Genomic DNA, 22,444 nt, shown 5'->3' with positions numbered 1-22,444 from the left:
TTATTTGAAATTTAAAAACCGATGCTTTGTTACTTTTCATTAAATTCAAATGTTTATTTTTTTATAACAATTTTAATTGTATAAAAATTTAAGAGAATTGTTAAATCTTTAAAGAAAGTATGCTATTATGGAATTTTCACAGATTCCTACATATAAAACTATAAAACTTTTATTTTATCATACAGTCTTCTTAACAATGCACTTATGAATCTATATTTCATATCTTAATACGCAATAATGCACGTTTCATTAAATGAACTGCAGCCTTACTCTGTAATTTCTAACGCTTGCATTATATATCATTGCGCAGGATTTTCATATAAAATAACGCACATATACGCAACATATGTAACACAAGCATTAAAAGTTACAGAATAGAAGCCCTGATATATAAATATTGTCACTTATTGCTTTATACATGTCATTGATATTATACATTAAAAAATAATATGATATGAATGATTGTATAATGGCTCATGGTACATACAAGATATGGCAGTGCGCTTTCTGGTTTTCTCTGAAAGATTCTACATCTTTCACATATTTCTAATGGGTAAAAATCCCAGTCTTAGAAAAAAAAATAATTCTACTCAAAAAATATACATGTACATATTTGTTACCTCAATTTTATGTTGAACTAAAATTAAATTAGATATTCGCAGCACACATACATTCGTTTTCACACTCTTAGTAGAATTTGTTGTAATTATACGCATTTTACATAATTAATTAATGTCATACACATACAAATACAACTAAGCTGTTAAACACAATAACGTGAAATAAAAGAAGTTAATGGAAAGTATAATTCTTAACATCGTTATAAAAAGTGTCATTGACTGAAATATTAAGACATCATTATGTGTAAATAAATAACATATCAAAAATAATAATAATTGTCTGATTTTCGTATTGTATATTAAGGTACACCTATATCGAAATCCTTTAAATTAACTTAAATCCTGTTTTGTAAAATTATTATATGTGTTACGCTTATTCTTAATAACTTAACTACAGGGGCCAAATGTATAAAAATAAACTATAGAGGGTACATGGTGACTACTATCGACTATTTAATACAATAGAAAAGCTAATTTTAATTATTAATTGAAGTTTGATAGTATTGTAATGCACAAGTATGATTCTTATATATAATACTCATATTAGATATTTAATAATCAACCTATTATTAATAATCTTATAAACTGTTATAGTGTGATTACGTATGTTAGAAATATTTCTATTCCTGAATACAGTTATATCAGTCTGAGTTTACTAATAAATCTAGATAACTTACAAAACAGTCATTGTACGTCTTCTTCAGTAATATATCGGTGTCTTACTGCTTGAGCTGCGGTTATACGACTATGAGGATCAAACATGAGCATACTTCTTATTAAGTCTAGTCCATGTTCATTGAGATCTGGTATTATTGCACCAAGAGGTTTGGGTTGTCTGTATGGGAAAGCTGTCCAACTGAGTGATACATTCTCTGGCCATGCTTGTTGCGACGGAGTACCTAAAACTCTAGTATGGGAAAGAAAAAGACATGACGTAGAAAAATTGCAAAAAGAGAATTTTCTAAAAAAGGGAGAACAACTGCAGAATTGCATTAACTTACTGGAAAATCCTATCGAGTTGATCACCTTCACTAGTACCTGGGAATAATGGTTCCAATTTGCAAAGTTCTGCCAATATACATCCAACAGACCAGACATCTACAGGAGTAGCATAGGAACATCCTAAAAGTACTTCAGGTGCTCGATACCATTGAGTCACAACCTATAACAACATTACAAAGCTTTATCAATGCCAATGTCAAACAATGTTGTATAAGAGGGAGAAATATATCACATAATTGATTTGCATTTTGAGGTCCAAAACAAAAACATGAATTGTTTTAATATTGATATATATACTTTTACTTACAGATTTAATATTAAACATTAATAAATTATGAAAAATGGAATCATAAATGAATTAATAAATATATATAAATGAAAAAATAACAGAGTAACGATATTTTTATATTTTTTGATCAATTTTAAATCGTTTTATATCGTTGTGCTGACAAAAATTGTGATAAATAATAGTATAATTATTTTATTATAAATAATATGTAACAAAATTATCGTAAAATATTAAATCGAGATATTTATGGTAAAAACGAAAACGTAATTTATAATACATATATTGTATATGATACTTTGTTATTAACATACCACGGAAGTTAATCTCATCTCAAAATCGTAGGTTTTGGCTAAACCAAAATCCGCGATTTTGATTCTTCTCTCCCGCGTTACCAAGAGATTTTGCGGTTTCAAGTCTCTGTGTATTATTCTATGGCTATGTAGGAACTCCACTCCACACAATATTTCTCTTGACATTTGCCTCACGATATTTGATGGGATTCTCGATTGCGGAGAGCTATCTCGATAATTGGCTATGTAGGAAGCGAGATCTCTTTCCACGTGTTCGAACACCAACCAGAGGGTGAGACCACGATCTAGTCTCTCGGATTGTTCACCATCACCCGATGGTAGGTGAAGATAATCTCCTTGACAGACATCAAGTAATCTGACCTAGAAAATAAAGGAGATCAAATACAAGTCTTTAATAGAACAACTTTAGAGCAAAATATATTTGTTTAAGTAAGACATCTTTATATTGCGAGAGATTATTGTAATTAATATCATATTAAACTCACAATATTTGGATGTTCATATCGTTCGAGTGATTTCAAGGCAGCAATCTCCCTTAATGTGGACATGGGTAAACCATCATCTGTCAAGGGTACCCGAACTTTCTTAAGCGCTACAATTTGACCACTGGACTTGTCCTTCGCCTTGTACACCGTACCGTATGCACCGTTTCCGATGAGTGACAAATCTTCGTAGGAAGCATGTTCGCGCAGAGTAAAGCTCTGTACAGTTGTCTCGGATTTTGCTCTGGAAAGCTCATGTTCGCTCTGTTCGCTGTACTTCATTACAATGGATTTCAGCGTACCAAGCTGTCCCTCTTTCGAAGTACCCGGGATCGCTTCGGTCGAGGTCGTCGCGATGTCTTCTTTTCGCTCGGAGGTCTTTGGATCCTTTTGCTCGGTCGTCGATTTCGTTTCATCGGTCGACACCCTTCGCTCGGACGTTCCCGCTTGTTTCGCGACGCCCGACAGCTGCTTTTCCTCCTCCTCGGCTTCCTCGACGAGCACAACTTCCGCCTGCAAAGATACCTCACTCGTGGACGGTGTCTCGGTACTTTCTACCTCTGTCAAGTGCTCGGCGGACGGTTTGTCGAATGACTTCTCCTCAGATTGTTTGGATTTTTTTGGAGCCGTTGGCGTCGATAGATCTGGTTCGAGCTCTGTGCTCGAACGTCGTGATCTACCAGCCATCACAACATCTCGACTTCTACCTGAAATAATAATAAATTTTCTTATCAGTAATAGAAGTAATCAAACTGGAGAACATATAAATAGTTTCTTTATTTGTTTTACTAATGAAATTATTTTTGATATAAAGCAGAAGTTTTCATTAATTTAATAAGTCTAGGAAATTGTAAGAATTAATATATTAAAGAGGTAAATAAACGTATATATAAATATTTTCAAAATTATATTTATGAGGCTGAAAGAAGCAATGTAAATAAACTTAAACTTAAGTACCACTTTTTCTTTTCTCAATATGATATATACTTTTTTTAGGGGTATTTTTTAAGAATAACAAATTCAAGAGACTTTAATGATTCTTCACAATTTTTTTCTAAATGTATCCCAGCAAACGCCAAGTAACAGTTATATAATTGTTAGTTATAATTCCAATTTCAACAATATAATTGTTATTTAACATGTAACAGTTATATTGTCGAGTAGAAAATTATAACAGTTATATAACTGTTACTTGATGTTACATAACAGTTGTACAACCATAACATTGTCTCTTAAAAAATTTCAATTCAGCCAAGAGTGATTTGACCCCAATCGTCATATTTTATTAATGAATCTTTATAGGAGCTTAATTTTTTAATTTCTTTTCCAGCAGAGGACAAATAAAACAATCTATAGATTTTTCTATTCTTTTTTATATTTCTTCAATACATATGTGTATTGAAAATAAATAAATGTGAAACTCTTGCCCGAATCTCTACTCAGTATCCGATAGATAGAGCTATATCCGATTATAGATTCATATCGAGATCTGTGGGAGGAGATGCACGGGATGTCTCGGGATCTCGTATACGTGTGTTTCGCGTGTACGTATCATGTGATGCATGTGTGTTTGTACAGCGACACTTGCGACACCCGCGCGGGGTTCGCGGGCATAAGGCAAATAAGTACGGCTCTCCCTCTCACCCCTCTCCCCTCCTCCCCTTCTCATTCTCGCCGTCAACGTTTTATTAAAATTTCGAGACGGTACCGCAAGCGACGCGCGATCGCGGCCGGGCCGTCTGCTACGCGACATCTGCACCGACACCTGCGTTCGTATAATAGCCCGCTCATGCCGGCTTTCCAGAACATCTTGTAAATGCAAGAGGGAAGCCCCATAAACCCCCTCCCTTTATTTTCTGCGCTCGGATCGAGCGATAATCGTCGGTCGCTCGCGTTTCACCGGAAGCGCGATCGATGAATAGGTATGTAGATTCGGGGATTACGAATTATGAATTATCATCAGTCGTGACTCGAAACGAGGAAGCAGAGAGACGTTTTACGACATCCGTTATATGAAAACTGTAACGATGCGTCGAGAGAGAAAAAAGGAGGTCGCGGAGATACATCTCTTCTCGTTGCACGGAGAGATACCGAGTTATATGCGCTATGCGATAGGGGAGATCCGTGGCATATAATTCAAACGGTTTTAAATTCGGCCGGATGCCGAAAAAGATACCCGCGACTTTACATCCAGAGGAAATAATAAACCACGGGCTGTTATCACTTCGTAATTCACTCTCTCTGTTTCTTACTCAGTTAACATATGTGGTCGTTATTAAATACTGATTGCGAGAAAAATCCTCAAGTTTCAGATAATCCAATATCATTCATTGGTTTGATTCATTGATACATTCCTTTACATTTCGTGAGAAATTTGAATTTTTCACGTACGTAATCACTATCATTTGTTTAATCAAATGATAGTGTCATTAAAGCGCATTTTTTACATATCATATATTAATAAATATAATATATATGTTATATAAATATAATATCAAATAATTTATACTAGTAGATTTTTATAAACGAACGCTCCGCAGACGGATGTACTCTCGTGATTTTGATTAAATTTCTCTATCAATTTCCTCTTGCGATAAGAAATTATTAACTAGAAAACTGGAACGGAAGGAAGAAAAAAAGAAAGAAAAGGAGCAAGAAAATGAAGGAAGGACAAAGTTTTTTTTACATTGTAACGATTATTTTCTAGACATTTTTAATGTCGAATTATAAAAAGGAAGCATTTTGGACATAAATTTGGAGAAAATCTCCGATCAAGATCGGTCGATCGCGAAGTGAGAGGGACGAAGGGAAAATATATGGACGAGCGCATGTTTTACGAAACTGGAAAAAACATGTCTTTGCTCTCTAGAAAGAAACCAGCAACTTTGTATGTACAGAACGCGTTTCCACGCGGCATTATCTCAAGACCACCTTCCTGGAAGAGGCAGATGTTTCTATGGTTTCGTTGGATGTCGAGAAAGAGAAGCGAAGACAACGAAGTGCAACGTAGGAATTTTTTTTTCTTTCCGTGAGACACAAAAATGGAAGAATGTACTTTGTGTATCCTTAATTGCCTCGTATTTACTTCCATTAGCGAGCGCAATAACGTCTGATAATATAACATGCATTTGCAAGTAACTTCGTAATACGTTATTAAAAAATATAAAGAAGACACATTGCAAATTATTCTATCAATTTCTATTAATATTTCATTAACAAAAAAAAATATTTCATTAACAAAAAAATAATAAATAATTCAAATTATAAATAAATATATTTGTTTCTCTAAAACTATGAAAAAATATATTTGACAATTTATAGCTAATGTTTTGTCGCATTTTCAATCTTATTTTATAACACGCGATTTTATCTGTCAAAATGTTTCGACGCGTGGCTTTTGATAAGCCAATTAAATTCTCGTTTTTTAAAATATGAAATTTATGTTGCAAAATACTACGAAAGACTGCAGTTTTCTTTCATCATCTTCAACGTCTGAAAGAAGGACAATAGACGTTTCTCCTTTTCGAGAGACCTTCGTTTTATTATCCAGTCTTTTTTTCTGTTCCGTTGTCGTTGCAAGAGAGACTTAAGAAGAGATACGATGTTCTTCTACATTGTTATAGGACCATATAAAAAGCATGAGAACGTGGCTCAAGAAGTTGACATAGCAGATAAACGGTCAGAATGCGCGCCACAGAAAGACCCCATGGAAAACTGATAATGCTTGTGTTAGATAAATAGTCGTATGAATTAAGAAATTTTCAAGTATATAAGAGAATACGAAGAGATTTTAATAAAATTTTGATTTATAATATATCTCTAAATATGCTTTACATATCGACTTGTGGCTTCGAGACACGAAACTGCGCTGTGTTCGTGTAAAAAAACACGACTTCCGTCAGGAAATTAGATAACGTAAGAAACTTCAAACATCGAAATGTCGAGTTACTCAATCTTCTTATCAAGAGCTGCTCGACGATATCTATATATATATATATATATATATATATATATATATATATATATATATAAACTCAGCATAATTTCAATCTATTAGTAAAGTGAAAATTTAAAAAAAATGCGAAGGTAAGCAACGATGTCCCGAAAATAATTTATAAATCTATATATTTTTCTTTGTATTTTTGAACATAAAATATTAAAAGATGGAAAAATAGTCAACTTAAATTTTACAAAACTAAGCACGTGTCTCTCTAAAAATCGATTTCTTCGAATAATTAAAATTATTTCACTTCTACTTCTACTTTTACGTACCTCGAAAAAAAATATAAATGAACACGATTTGTATCTCCTTATATCTTCAATAAATTATTATTACGTTTCTCTCTCTTTCTTTCTATAAGAAGAGGATTACTCATCGGAGTCTCTTGATACGCAGCTTATCAAATTCCTCGCCGACAGAGTCATTGAAATTTTAGGTCACACGAGTTGTGCCTTCGTGGCTTCCGTAAAGTTACACGTGTTACGATGTTTACGCACTATGTAACACTATGTAGCGTAAGCTGTGCGGCGTATCGCGTAAATCATGCGTCGCCTTAATTGCAACGTAATTGAAGCCACATTTACGGCCCATTGTTTGCAGAGAGTACGCGGGGAAGGCATGAATGAACGGCTACGCGCGAGCGTAAAACGCACTTGTGCGCCATTTAATTCGTTATGACCTCCCACTCTTTCCCCTTCAGATATAACTACTATAAGTTCGAATCCTCTCTTAAATCTCGTCGACGCCACGCTGGGAGTCATGGGACTCGCTTTATTATGAATGACGTTTTTATCTCGCTATTCTCGATAGAATTGCTACGTTACTAAGAATGTAGAATAGATCAATTGACACTGTTACTTTAAGTACACAAATTCCACATCGATTATCTTATCTGAATTGCATGTGTAATTTTTCATAAAAATGAGAAAAGTTTGATACCAAGTATATAAGTATACATTTTTATGTGTTTTTACAAATAAAATTACGAGCAAAATTGTGATTTCGACAATTAATTTCGACAATTTAACACTGTTATTTTAAGTACACAAGTTTCGACAATTTAACACTGTTATTTTAAGTACACAAATTCTCCGATTATCTTATCTAAAATTCATCGATTATCTTATCTAAATTGCATCTATGCATCAGCTGTAACTTTTCATAAAAATGAGAAAAAGTATATAAGATCATTTTCTTGTGTTACAAGTAAAATTACGAGTAAAATTGTGATTTCGACAAATGATACAATTTAAATAAATCTAGTAGTTAGAAAAATAAAACCCAAAAAATATCGTGAGCATTTAAATAAACTTTTAAATTTAAATCTCACAGTGTTATGTATTTGTGCATGCGAAAATATATCGTGTCCCTTTGAAAATATTTATTCGTCGCGTTGAAAAATATTTTTCGCTATTTTTCGGTGAATAATTAACAGATTATTTCATTTGTTCCAATTTGCACTAAGATTATTGCAATTAAATGATATTCAATTGTTGACGAAGAGCAAATATATCGCAGAGGAAAGATTTTACAGTTATTATTGAGATTTTCAGATTATTTATCACTTGCTTATCGAAGAGCAATGTTGAAATTTTCTTTAGAAATTTGAATAATTGGAATCCGATGAAATAAACGACAAAGAACGCCGTTCTTCGTCCCGTGGAACGCGGTGACGGTCTAATTAGGAACTCGAATAATTTACTCGAATACCGCGTCGGGGGTCCTATCCAATTAAAGACGCCGAAAATACACGCTGAATCTGACGGCGATATTTCCGGGCACTCGTTTGTGCCATGCTAGACTACCAAACAGAGTAAACAGGACGTCACTGCTTTCAGATTATCCGCGGGATTGACACTACTATGTACTCAAGTCTTTCACACAACAAACACTTGCTCAACGCTCTCATTCACTTCTATTTCTAGAACGAAAAGTCGAGCGCGAGTATACTAGAAAAGTATACGCATATCCAGTGTCGTATATCGTTTCAATAGCGCCTGAGTATTTTGGGTATCGATTTCCCTACGAAAAACACGTCCCTGTCATGAAAGATTATTTTTTGTCAAATACAAAAATAATATTAATATATTTCTTTTATAGAGAAATAATTTTTCTATTTTTCCAAAAATCAATTTAATAAAATTATTTTATAAAGTCAATACTTTTTATACCAATTATATATATTTATGATCTTTTATATAAAATTTAAATGTATCATCTTCTTGAAATCCACAATTTTTAAGAATCGAGCTTACATCGAATCCTTTTCAAAATAAGCAAAATCTATCATTATCACGAAATTGTTTATTGAAACTCATAAATGAAATTTGTTAAATAATTACTTGGCCATAAATTTTCATAATCATTGACCCTAATATCTGTGTAAAAAAAAACAAAAGTTCATATAAGCATATAAATTATCTGCAAATGTGCAAGTTCATGACAGCTTGTCAGTCGTGGGAGAATCATCGCATTTCTTAGAAGATACGGAACTGCAGGCAATGCAATTAGAACTGTAGATTTGAATGAATGCGATATGTTACGATTCTTAGAATATACTGTGCAGCTTAGATTATACAATAAGCTGACTAACATGATTATCCTCTATTATTAAAACCGCTAATATGTTAAGTCGTAAAAAAAATGAGACGTCGAATTATCCGATCAATTATAACGTATATTTGTTGATAAATTCCTTTATTAATTTGCCAATGCATTATCCTTTTTTTGCAAACATTAAGTAATGAATTAATTTCCAAAATATATGAAATAGCGCTTAAAAAATACGAGTAATAAAAATGCGTTATGTATTATTTCGAAATTTTTATCTACGCGACAGATGTTCTGCTCTTTAGAAATCCCATGTTCTAAGTCACGTGGCTTTTCGTACTGTCTATGCACATCGTTCGTAAACAAGAGAGACGCGTAATGCTGATTGGAATACCACCCCTGTCATCGTTTCTTGTCTTATCTTTACACACGCTGAAATATTTTACATACTTCTTCAAAGATACGCTATCCCGTCAAAATGCACATTTCTCACGATAAGCATTTAAATATATTCGGCGATAGATGAAAACGGCTGCGTTAATCTTAATTCGTCAAGTTCGAATTACTTTTTAAATTTTGGATATTTCCTCTATCAAAAAATTACCGAATTTTAAAAATTGCGAATGTGATACAGACAAAGTGCAGACTGAGAATATTCGATATAAATAAGAGGATATTTCAATTTGAAAGTATAAAAAACGAATCGACATAAGACTTAAATATACTATTATCAAAATATGATATTTTCTTAAAGCCACACAAGTCGCTGTAAAAAATAATTATATAGAAATTTTCAAATATAAATCATATTTTCATATAATTTCATGTAATTTACGCGAAAAAATATATTCAAAAAATACTTTGATCTATAGAAAATTTTTCTTCACTCATAAAAGAAACTACTGGATTATCCATGCGTTAAAGTCCTCATTGCTCAAGAGGAAAGAGAGAGAGAGAGAGACAAAGGAATACGTAATTTTATATTTATTAAAATTATAATTTTAATTAATATTATATTTATTAAAATTATAATTTGTATTACTGAGAATCTACGAATAATTGAGCATTCAACACGACGTGAGTTTCGTCGGCGAGAGAACCCAAACAAAATCGCTCCGACACTCTTACGCGCGACTTTTCACCGAATCCCCGGGGAGAAACGATCGAGCAGCAGCATCCGCCACGAAATGTGTCCCGGTTGAATCGTCGTGCAGATTTCGAGCTGGCGGTTTCACACGGTGGATCCCCCGCGTTGGCCGGCAACACAAAGAAAAGAAAAACTGTACCGAAACCGGCCGCTCATATTTCACCGCGAGCTCTCCTTTCGAAAGGTAAAATGTAATGGGAGGCCCGCGGCCTCTCTCTCTCTCTCTCTCTCTCTTCCTCCCGACGAGTCCGCATCGTCCAAGCAACCCCAAATCCCACATTCCGCATTTATCTACCTACCTACCTACCGATGCTAAGGTGCTGACCTCCCACGAGAGGAGCGAAACAGCGGGAACCCGCGACGCTGAAGAGAGGAGGAGGAAGAAGAGGAAAAAGCCGACGATGACGATAATGATGATGATGATGAGGATGATGATGATGAAGATGATGAAGATGATGAAGAAGATGAAGATGACGAGCGCAGGCAGGAGGCGACGAGCGACGAGACGAGGCGAGAGAGCGGACGGACGACGCGCGAGACACGCAACACAACCGAAACTGTGTGCACGGCTCCGCGCGCGCCGGAAACGGTATTAACCAATTCCCCCGGCGTGTATACGCACTCGCTCGTAAGCACTCGCGCGAGACACAACGGGGATTATGAGCCGCACATAGGAGGCGACGACACGTCACGCACACACACCGGACCGTTCGCAACCGCGGCCGACGAATCGTCAGGCTGTATCCGGCGATAGGCGGCATGAGATCCGAGACGGAGCGAGCTGTGGGTCAGGCCGTAGAACGCGACCGAGCCGCGCCGCCGAGGCTTCAACGGATCCGATCAGTTGACGGCGGGCCCTCGAGCGGGCTGGCCGGTTTCCCGAAGGGATTGTTCGCGCCGAGTGTATTATGTATTATGTATGTACGGAGCTTCTGCTTCTACTTGTACTTCTCTGCAGCTGCCGTCTCATTTCCCGGCTCGAGCCACGATGGGATTATTCAAGAGTAAATGCACCCCGGAAAGAGGGGTCGCTTTCAAGATCCTCGCACTTGGAGTGGGTTTCATTTTCTAGTCGACATATACATCTGCATTTTTTCTCAAGTTTCAAGAATATTTGCGATATATTGTATATCAGCGTATTAGTTATATTTTTCCAAGCTGCTAAAGCTCGTTAGAATGTTGGAGAGTGAAAGATGGTTTGCGTACATTAGTACATTTCTGTTTAAGCAGTCCAAGTAATTTTATTTTAATCCACCGATTAGAATGAATGTAACCGAATGGTCGTAGAAAATACTATATTTGTGAATTGCTTATATAGGAGGAATTATGTTGACACATGATGCTATTTATAGATACACGTCTTTCGCGAACAAACACGAGGATTCATGTAATCGATAAGTGGAGATGATGCTTGAATCTTTCGCAGTGAGTAAATAATAAAGACGCTGAGTTTAATCGAACATTTTTTGAAACTGTTACGTATTTCTTACGTTGATGACACATCGTAATTTTCTACAAATATATACACGATATACGAAATCGTCTGTACATTATCGATCCATAGTCTACTTTAGATCCGTTTAACATACGTCATATTATACATAATAAATATAAGATAAGCAATAAAAAGATATATTAAGATATGCGAGATATAACGAGAGAGAGAGAGAGAAAGAGAGAGATAAAAAATAGGATGTAAATAGATAAGCTATGCGAAAAGAATTCGTGTGTTTTTAACAGTTTATCTGCTATGATATATGAATGCTCGCAACACGCTAAAAAAAATTAATCATTAGCTTTATTTCAGGAAAATTATCTCCCAGCGAAATTATTAATATTAATAAGTTTGTCAAACCTGTATGTGAGATTCATAGGAGACTTTTCCGCTTATAAATTACTTTTCTTACTAAACTTATAATTGAAAAATATTCTTTTTGCGCGCGTATTATTATTCCAAATAAATAGAAATAAATAAACCAACAGAGACAGAGAGCAACCTCGCGATACTGGAGAGCGAAGAAAATCAACATTCGAAACAAAAAATTAATCATTAGCTTTATTTCAGGAAAAATATCTCCCAGCGAAATTATTAATATTAATAAGTTTGTCAAACCTGTATGTCAGATAGGAGACTTTTCTGTTTATAAATTACTTTTCCTACTAAACTTATAATTGAAAAATATTTTTTTGCGCGTATTATTATTCCAAATAAGTAGAAATAAATAAATCAACAGAGACAGAGAGCAACCTCGCGATAATGGAGAGCGAAGAAAATCAACATTCGAAACAAAAAATTAATCATTAGCTTTATTTCAGGAAAAATATCTCCCAGCGAAATTATTAATATTAATAAGTAATATTAATAAGTTGTTAAACCTGTATGTGAGATTCATAGGAGACTTTTCCGCTTATAAATTACTTTTCCTACTAAACTTATAATTGAAAAATATTTTTTTGCGCGTATTATTATTCCAAATAAGCAGAAATAAATAAACCAACAGAGAGACAGAGAGCAACCTCGCGATACTGGAGAGCGAAGAAAATCAACATTCGCCCACGCGTGTGTACTTACATGTTTACGTGTTGCAGTAGTAGATCTCTAAGAGCGGACGCGGGGCGAGCCGTTTAAATAGGCGGCGGAGAGCGTGTAATTTTTCGTCATCGCGCGTAACCCTAGTTTGGGTAGAGGCCGTGGGAGAGAAAGGGAAGGCGCGCCGACGCGACGCGACGCTCCGAAGATCTCCAGTGTCTCGTGCTTGGAGGGATGAGACGCGCGTTCCGGAGCCCGAAGATGTATACGGTGACTCGTTCGAGTTACTGAATGACCGCACGCGATACGCACCCGGAGTTTATATGAACGAACGCGCCGTGAGTGAGATTACGATTTCCCACAGATACGTTCGCGGAAGCGCATGACGCTTCGCGTGTACTACCTGCCTTCGATAGAGGAATGTGATTCATGGCGCTCAATCAGCTAAATTCTGGAGTAACACGTCACCCGGCTGAACTTAATAGTCGATTCTGGACGACGTCCAAGCAGACGCTATTCAATTTTCTTCCGAGAAACTGCACCCGGAATTTTCGATTCTAAATGGAAATTGCGCATCCCTCCAAATGTTTTCGATATTATTTTCTTGTCGTGGGAATATAAAATAAATAAATTAAACGAAGTTAATTAAATAATCATTACACAGATATAGATATGCTCTTATCAAATAAAATATGTTGAAATCAGGAAATAGATACATAGATAAAATAGTTAAATAGTTAGATGTATTCTAAGAAATAAAAAATTATTTAATAATTATAAATAATTAAATAATTAAATAAAATAATAATTAATTTAATTAATTAATTAAATAATTTAATAATTAAATAAATGATTAATTTAATGATTAATAATTTGTTTAAGAAATTGTTTATTAAAAACTAAAATATATTTAGCAAACTGCATATAAAATGTCGACATTTACATTGCAATGAAGTTTCTTTTTATCAATCTGTTTATAGATAATACGAAGCAAAAGCAACGATTTAATTGATCTATATTTTCCAGCGCGTAATCTTACATCATCATGCTACTTTGGGTTTTACGGTCATTATACATTCAGGCAACATTATACAGATCCACTGATATTGTTGATATTTAATATGGAACTTGTATTTCTTTCACATACATGTATATATATCATCGGGAATGTATCAGAAAATAGTTATTTCCTGTTACTAACATAATGATTATCGATAAAATTATTACTGTAGGAATTTACATATATATATTTATCGCAAGGATCATGAATATCTCATTGTTCCACGAATGACGGTAAAATTCCACGTACATGCAAATATTAGCTTCTATAGATACATAGTGATTTGAAATGCTTAACGGAGACTTACTAGTGATTGTATCTAATGTATCATCATATCGACTCATGAGTTCATCATGATGACGATGATATATCCGTCATTAATAATTTATAATTTGAAAGGTGAACTCCCTTTTTTTTTGTTAATTAAAATTGAATTATATGTTTTAAAACGATAGAAAGAGAGATTTTACTGCCGATAAGAAGCAGAAAAGATAAACATGGAAATTGTCATTAGTTAAAATGTCATGAATACAATAGAGAATGCTACAATTATATTAAATATTTAATATTAAAACTCTATGAGACATCTGATTCTAATAAAAGAAAAAAATATATTACTCATTAATTGATCGAAGTAACTATTTATTGTACCGTCATCATATAACGGTAAGTAATTATTCATTCGACAATTATTTATTGCTTGATATTTAAAAAGAAGAAATAATGTTGAAATAATAATCACTTTTTAACTAGAATATCATTGTATTAATTTCCTTTGATATTTTTTTAAAAACTCTTCATTGTAATAAATAGAAAATCGTTTATCTTCCCTCGCGTGATACAATTACGTATCAAACAATTGGAAAATGACCTGTTTGTCGCAAAACGTAACGTTAGTATCGGCCATGCCGCATACACATATTCCCGGAAAAATTAACATTACACATTCGTCATCCGCGGCTTGACATTATCATCCACGAGTAAAGGAAACACGGCGGTCTCACGACGATCGTCAAGGATCCTCCGTTATTTCAACATCTATATACGTGTCGTAAAAATGGCGCCTCGCGAATGCATGAACCTGTCACGTCTTCGGAAAATGAGTATCCTGTCAAAGGAGGAAATCTCGCTCTGCGAGATATCTTGTGGTAGAGAGCTTCCCCAGAGCACAATCTGTTTCTTATAAATAATTTCTGATGAAATATATATACAGGGTGTTTTTTAATAAGTGTGAAAAATCTTAGGAGATGATTCTTTGCTGATAATTAAGGGTTCACAGGAATATAGGAGTGCATGTTTTTCATATATTCCTGTGAAGTTATACTCCTTCAAAAATGGGGATAAAAATTAGATTTTTATTATAATTTTGTTTTTGTTCCAATTTCCCCAATATTTATTCTAATTTTATTTTTATTTTAAAATTTAACTTCTCGTAATTCGAAATCTACGCTATTTAGCATCGTGCTGTGTACGATAACTTATTTCATTTTTTTTCTTGAAAACTACTGATTTTATGAAGACAATAAAAGAAATAAAAAAGTTTCTAAATAAATCAAACTTTTTAATGTATATTTTTAGATGACCATATTTTGGCTCATTAAAAAGTTCTAATAAAAAATTTAATACGGGTTGCTAGTTTCATCCCGTTATAACAATACGGGAGATTGAAAAAATATTAATAAATAATCTTTATTATTAGTGGAAAATATCCTCCTAATTTCATTTTTTTAACTTGTTTCAAATTTGAGAAAAAATTTTTTAATTTTCGACAAAGAATCATCTCCTAAAATTTTTCGCATTTATTAAGAAACATCTCATATATATATAAAATGTGTGTATGTGTGTATGGCGTGTGACGATACACGCTAACTGCTGGACGATTTAAAGGCGATATCTTATACACGTATATACAAAGTAAGACCGGGGAGTTCAACAGCCGCGTTAGCATGCGGAGGATGCGCGGTGGTTATGCGCTTTGGAAATGAAGACAGTTGAGATGACGGTCGGTTACGAACCCCGCAATCTACTTTGCTGATAAAGTAATAAAGATCCTTTACACACGTGATGCTGCGCTCACACGAAAGACCGAGACATAATCTTTAATCGCGTATACAGAGAGAGAAAGAGAAAGAGAGAAAGATGAAAATATTTGAAGAAATTAGTACAGATAGCCTAATGTCATAATCTAAAGATATAATTTGTAACTGCTATCTCTTTCCTTTGATGCGATTACATCGATATGAAGATCTTGATAAATGATATTTAAGCCGAATTAAATTTTTGTATCGCTAATAATATTTATATCGTCCAGATTATAAATTTGATAATGATGCAAAATTTGATATTCGCTCTCAATCTTATTGCAAAACTACCTGCAGATGAAACGTCATTATAAAGTTAAAAAATATAAGATTCTTGAAGCACAGTTGGCGCCGTCACGATAGGGTAGACATCTCACTACATGTTTTACCATTCTAATCACTCGTCTTTATCAGTAGCACAAAAACACATGATAAACGTCTTAATCAACCCGTTATATTTACAGACACCCAATTCTATCTCAAACTAAAACCCGAGATAACGCGCCGAGTGTCTATTATCTCTACATCTTCGCGATGCTCGCGAGGAATTTTCTCAATCGATATAAAAACAAACCGCGAAATTCTGGATCAATCCCCGAGTTCGATAAACTCTTCACGAATCGAGCGACGATGTGCCGCGGGAGACAAATTTCCAGACGAAACAACGGTAAAGGAAAGACGAGGGAAAGAAAAAAAAAGAGAGAAGGCAAGAGAGAGAGATAAACAAAAGAACGCACCAGTGCAGCCTCACTGCATCTCCGGATGCGCTCGGAGTAGCGGCCCGGACAATAACGCAGGACCACGTGCTTGGTGCTGGACGCGCTCGCAGGACGATGTTCCTGGCGGATCCGTCGATCGTCATCACAGCGGCTCGTCGTCGTCGTCGTCGTCGTCGTCGTTGTCGCGAGAAACGGCGCCGTTGCTCGCGGCTCCTGTGTCCTCCTCGCGGGGAAGAGACCCGGGTCGGTCTCTCTTCTCTCACTCGCGACGACGAGCGCGTCGCGCGTCCCGAAACATGAATGGAATGCTTCCTTCGACGGGCGATGCACGCGAGAGACGACTACGGGTCCGGAATGGAATGGGCCGAGAGGCTCTGCGGCTGGCCCAGGAGTGGGCCTGACGCTCGCCGGGCCCTTTACAGGGCATGGTGTAACGTCAGGACTGTAGCTATTTCCTGCGCCCAATTACGCTCTCGAACGCACGGCTCGAGTATTGAGCTCGGTAGTCCTGAAAATAGAAGTGTGTTATTTTATATTATATGTGTATATAACACGCACGATGATGAAATAATAGAAACGCGTGTAGAATAAAACGCTGCTCGTATAAAATTGTTTTCTTATAATTTTCTTTTAAAATATTAAGCAAGACAAATGTCTCTATGAAATTAATTATTAGAATTCTTGATAACTTCTGACAATCTTGTGACAGAGAATCCTTCAGTCTGGAATTTCGAAGTATTATAATCGTCTCTTCTGTACTAAAGTATGCATTTTACGACATGATTGTGGGGAAACTGTTGCGTAAAGTGTGCGTATAAGGTACACAATATTTAATTGGAGATCTGTGTATATTTCTATTGGCTTCTCACTTGCGTTTGAATTTCCGGCGTAGAAAAGTATGTCGGTATGTGCACTATCAATACGTGATCGGAATTTGTAGTATAGTAAGGGCAGGGCGTCCCTCGTCGAAGGTATAGGGTTAAGGAATTTGATATGCGTCGTATTATTGATTGACCTAAATATACATCTGACTTCTTGTAATCTCGTTCAATTGCCGAATGATTTTACTTTTCTTTCATTCTGCAAATATATGCGCCAGTAATCATTTACAAGTATTACGATTATAGTAATATATTTTTATACAATTTGCTTTTTTTATACATAAAAATATCTAAAGCCTTATACAAAAAATTGTGTACCCCTTTTGAAAATAATTTCTAGTGTATATAATAAAAAAAAATAATTTATACTAATATCTAATATTTTACTTCGATGTTTTGATATTATTTTAAAATTATTATAAAAATTACAATTGATTAAAAATATAAAAAATATAATTAATTAAAAAATATAATCAAAACATTGTTTTGATATTATTTTACAATTATTATAAAAATTTGATTAATTATAAAAATTTATATATATAATATATATAAATTATGCACATATGATTTTATTAAATACTTATTTATATGACATACTTAAATAATACTTTATAATAAAAAAGCTGTATAAATAATAGGGAAAATTATATTTCCGTTCTGTGACTAACATTATACATATATGTACACTGATGATTAGAAGAATTTTTTATGCTCGTCACTAGTTGTTCGAGCAGCTTGCGCGGAATTATCCTGCGTGACGAACCAGTGATGCATGCATTTAACGCCGCTCGTTTTCTATATAAGTGCAGCAACGCAGTGACGCATACTGCAGCCAGATGACATACGAATCAATGACCACTATTGCCGCTTAACGAGTTACTCTGTGCTTTATGCGATTCCGTAGATGTAAATCTAGAGAGACGATTGATAATTCATTTCAATTGAAAGTAGAATCAGATAGGAACGCGTGAAAAACATTTCCTTGTCATATACGATTTATCTTCAGAAATCGCATTATCGTTAAAGATTATTGTCATCTCTTTTTTTTTTTCTTAGTATCGCGATATATCTTTTATAAGATATACTACTTATTTTTATTTTCATTTAATTTAATATTTTAATATTACATTAATACTAATTTAATCATTATTATTTTAAAACTTTTATTGATTTAAATATTTTTTATTTAATTAAATTTATTCTAAACTGTTTTTAATAATGAAATTTATAAATTATTAAATTATTTATAAAAAATTCAAATTTTAAGAATTTTTTAAAATTAAAATTAAAATTTATTTTAATCTAAATTTATAGTTTATCCCATAAATTTTTAATATATATCAAAATATTCTTAATAAATATAAATAAAATTTTTAAACTTTTTATTCAAATCAACCAATCAATTTTAGAATTCTTTTTTCATTTTAGGTTACATTTTAGATTTGCATTAATAAAAATATCGTTATTCATTACTATAGTTACAAGATAATTATAATTAGAGCAACGTGAATTATGATACATTTTTTTAAACGTCAACGTCGGAATATTCCATGGGGAAAATATGACGACATTAAAAATAGAAAGAGATTGTGCGAGTTCCGTTATGTGCTATTTAACGAGAATCCAATGCACCGACAAAGTAACAATTTTTTTCGTTCTCAGTTAGTCACGAACGCTAATTATAAGTTCTCTCATCAAGTTATTCAAACTACTCGAAAGTCACAGTCGGGACACACATTTTATTTGCGGATCGATCCTGGGAATATCGCATAATGTGTGGAATGTGGATCTACATATGTATTTCTTGTTTTTGCAAAGAATTAATTTTCGATTTAATCCTCGGACGATCTTATCACATAACTTCTTCAATTTTGATAGCCTCATTGAAAAATCAAAGGAATTAATTATTATACAGTTACATTAGTCGAGAATTGTGTACGTGTAGACAATCTTTGCTCAAAATATATATAATAAAAAAGATAATATAAATGAAAAAATATCACATATATACACACAATGATAATGTTGGAAGAGTCTCGATGTTGCATTAAGAACACCTGGAAGCCGTCTACACCTGGTTGCTTATAGAGCTTCTTTCATGGCATTTCGGCGTGGTATTCTTCGAGAGAGACAGAGAAAGCACAATGAATTGACTGTATGCAGTCCTGGGAACACGTCGCTTCTTATCGAAGCGTGTGATGTCGCACTAACACTTTTGTTTGCACATTGCTGTTAAATTGAAATATTAACGCAATTCTAAAATATGTAATAATATCATTCGTATCGTAAAATTTTATAAATAAATATAAGCTTTATTTAATTGTTTATATTATTTTGAAAAATATGAGTCTAAAATAGAAATATTCGTATTTTATTAATACAATAGAGAGAAGAAATCATCTCACGAAATCGAGAAAAGTCTTATTACGCCCCCATTGTTTATTTTTAAAATTCATTTCGCTTATATATATACCAATTTGACAGAAGAATCGAGCGTGTTCGTTGATACTGTCAGTGTTTTTCTATGCAATGTACGCGAATAGGACGCTGTTAGTGGTTCCTCTATTTTCATTCCAACGCGAAGCGAACAATGGGGGACCTAAATTGGACAAAAACCAGTCTGGCGTCTAGTTTGGTGAGGTCGGAGGCATTCTGGTGCACAGTTCTAGGACCAGAAGCAGAGCGCCAGGAAAGTAGCAAGAGAGGTGAGAAGAGCAAGGAGAGAAGGAAGCACGTCGATAATACCACAATGCAGCCGGATTGTACAAAAGCGACCAAGGAGAGGGATCCGCGATCGATCGAATGCCGGGGACTATTCTTGATGTCCCCGGGATCCACGAACGACCGGCTTTGCGGATGAAAGTGCCAATTAACGGGGACGGTGAAGGAATGTCCCATACCCATGTCGTTTCGATGCCCGGTTAGTTCGTTGCACCCTCGCGAACGGTTATGACACACACGAATTTCTAATATTTTTTTTGGACCAGCACGATTTTTTTCTTCCGTTTACGGCGTCATTTTTCGGCTCGTAGTTTGCGTCCACGCAGTTGTTCCTGGAAGGGAATCGGGGTTGATCGTTTAGGGTTGGACGTGTCGGAATGTGGCTTTTCGGAAGGAGAAAAGTGTTAGTCGAGCTATGTGTGTCGCAAACATCACGGATATCTTGGCGAGATTATTCAATGACTCCCTGTTTCAATTTTATTATATATCAAGAAAAAGATAAGTACTAATTTATAAAATTGATACGTTACTCAAGATGACAGCTGATAAATGCACGAAATGATATAAATGTTTATTTAAGATTGATGAGTTACTTTGGAATTCAGTCTATTAAAAGAAAAATTTTTATACATTATGATTAAGAGAAAACATACACATTATCGAAAAAATAAGTAGCGAAAATTATAAGATTTTTTATTTTACAATATATTTGACAGTTTTATAACGTAATTTTGGAAAAATATTTTAATTCTAATTACGAAGAGAATTAATGCAAATTAAAAAAAAAATATTATAATCAAAATATATATACTATTTTATGCAATATATTTTATAAAATAAAGAAAATGGTAAAAGACTTTTTGATTAATTTTTCTCAAATTTATCATTTAATTTATAATATATATTTTTTTCTTTTAAACTTGGCTTCATCTTAGAAGTCAATTATCAACGTCCAACAAGATCGCGCTCTTCCACAGTTACTTTCCCCCTCCTGTCGTATCTTTTTTTTTTTTTTTTTTAACACGACAGCTTCGTCTGGTTGCTCCTCTTGCACTTGTCTTGTTTTCTTGTTTTCGTCTCCCAGCACCACGTCCGGATGCTCGTTTTGGCTATCATCGACGACACGCTTAAAACGACGACAGTAATTGTGCGCCTGATGCAGACGACAACATCGTTTATGCTCTTCCCGCCTCGATTGGCGCACTTAATAAGTTTTTGGATGCTCGACCAATCTTTTATGATTTACTGCATTTTTTTGCAAGTAGTTTTTCTAGTGATTATTTTACAGCGAAAACTTATAAAATAGAATTGTATATACGATTCATCCCATAAATATATATGTGAGATAGTTATCATATTTTTATAATTTTTGATTAAAATTTAATAAATTATAGAGAAGCTTATTTTTAAGAAATTTTTGCCTAAATATAATATCCATTATTTGAATATTATTAAATATAAAAATCACATATTTTATTTAGTTTTTGTAGGATATTTTTATGGCATAACTAGTAGGAAAAAATAAATATTCTTATAAATATATTTATATCAATATATATGCAATTAATATAATCTATATTAAAATATATATATCCATCGATAGTAGATGAGAAGTTATCGTTTGAGATGTGTTCTAATATGTATATGGAATATATATTGTAATATGTGACATATATTACATAATAATTATATTAATTTATATTGGAAAATATAAACCATCTAATTTGTATTTATTTGTTTAATTTAAAATAAATAATGAGATATGCACATTTTTTTCGATACTATCAACTAATGATCACCCAAAAATCATCTTATTACCAGCAGTCAATAATAATAAAATCTGCACTTAAATTAAAATATACCTGTAAGTATTAAAATATGTGTACTGTATATATAGTTATTTTAACTTATATTCTAATAAAAATAAAGTTTTGCGCACATAATTTTATATGATTAAATAATATATTTATTACTTAATTATAGTATACGTATGTGTATATGTGCGTAAAATATTAATAGATAATAATTATTATATAACTAAAAGTAAT

General features: G+C 33.7%; 1 protein-coding gene across 5 annotated transcripts; it reads right to left on the bottom strand.

The window, feature by feature from the left end:
- Positions 1 to 395: 395 nt before the first annotated feature.
- LOC105249672 (cyclin-dependent kinase 4) lies at positions 396 to 17,146 on the bottom strand. Of its 5 annotated transcripts, none has more exons than XM_020027065.2 (5): positions 16,810 to 17,146; positions 2,708 to 3,411; positions 2,223 to 2,582; positions 1,622 to 1,782; positions 396 to 1,527 (listed from the first exon to the last, which is right to left on the bottom strand). In XM_020027065.2, exons 2-5 carry the CDS (start codon positions 3,389 to 3,391, stop codon positions 1,305 to 1,307), a joined length of 1,428 nt encoding a protein of 475 aa, XP_019882624.1. In that variant the 5' UTR covers positions 3,392 to 3,411; positions 16,810 to 17,146; the 3' UTR covers positions 396 to 1,304. The 5 variants fall into 5 exon arrangements, with proteins under 5 accessions (XP_019882624.1, XP_011253639.1, XP_011253620.2 ...); XM_011255337.3 differs by lacking the exon at positions 16,810 to 17,146 and adding an exon at positions 12,974 to 13,236; XM_011255318.3 differs by lacking the exon at positions 16,810 to 17,146 and adding an exon at positions 10,709 to 10,989.
- Between the last annotated feature and the right edge of the window lie 5,298 nt (positions 17,147 to 22,444).

This window comes from Camponotus floridanus, unplaced genomic scaffold (assembly GCF_003227725.1).
Source record: "Camponotus floridanus strain SB8 unplaced genomic scaffold, Cflo_v7.5 scaffold38, whole genome shotgun sequence".
Lineage (NCBI taxonomy): Eukaryota > Metazoa > Arthropoda > Insecta > Hymenoptera > Formicidae > Camponotus > Camponotus floridanus.
This window is presented reverse-complemented; position numbering and strand designations above follow the sequence as displayed.

Bases quoted from the DNA above. Each gene is read 5' to 3' on its own strand.
- LOC105249672 (XM_020027065.2), bottom strand. From the start codon at position 3,391: ATGGCTGGTAGATCACGACGTTCGAGCACAGAGCTCGAACCAGATCTA. The intron at 1,783-2,222 runs GTATGTTAATAA...ATGTTGTTATAG, and splicing joins AGATGAGATTAACTTCCGTG to GTTGTGACTCAATGGTATCG. The intron at 1,528-1,621 runs GTAAGTTAATGC...TTCCCATACTAG, and splicing joins CAACTCGATAGGATTTTCCA to AGTTTTAGGTACTCCGTCGC.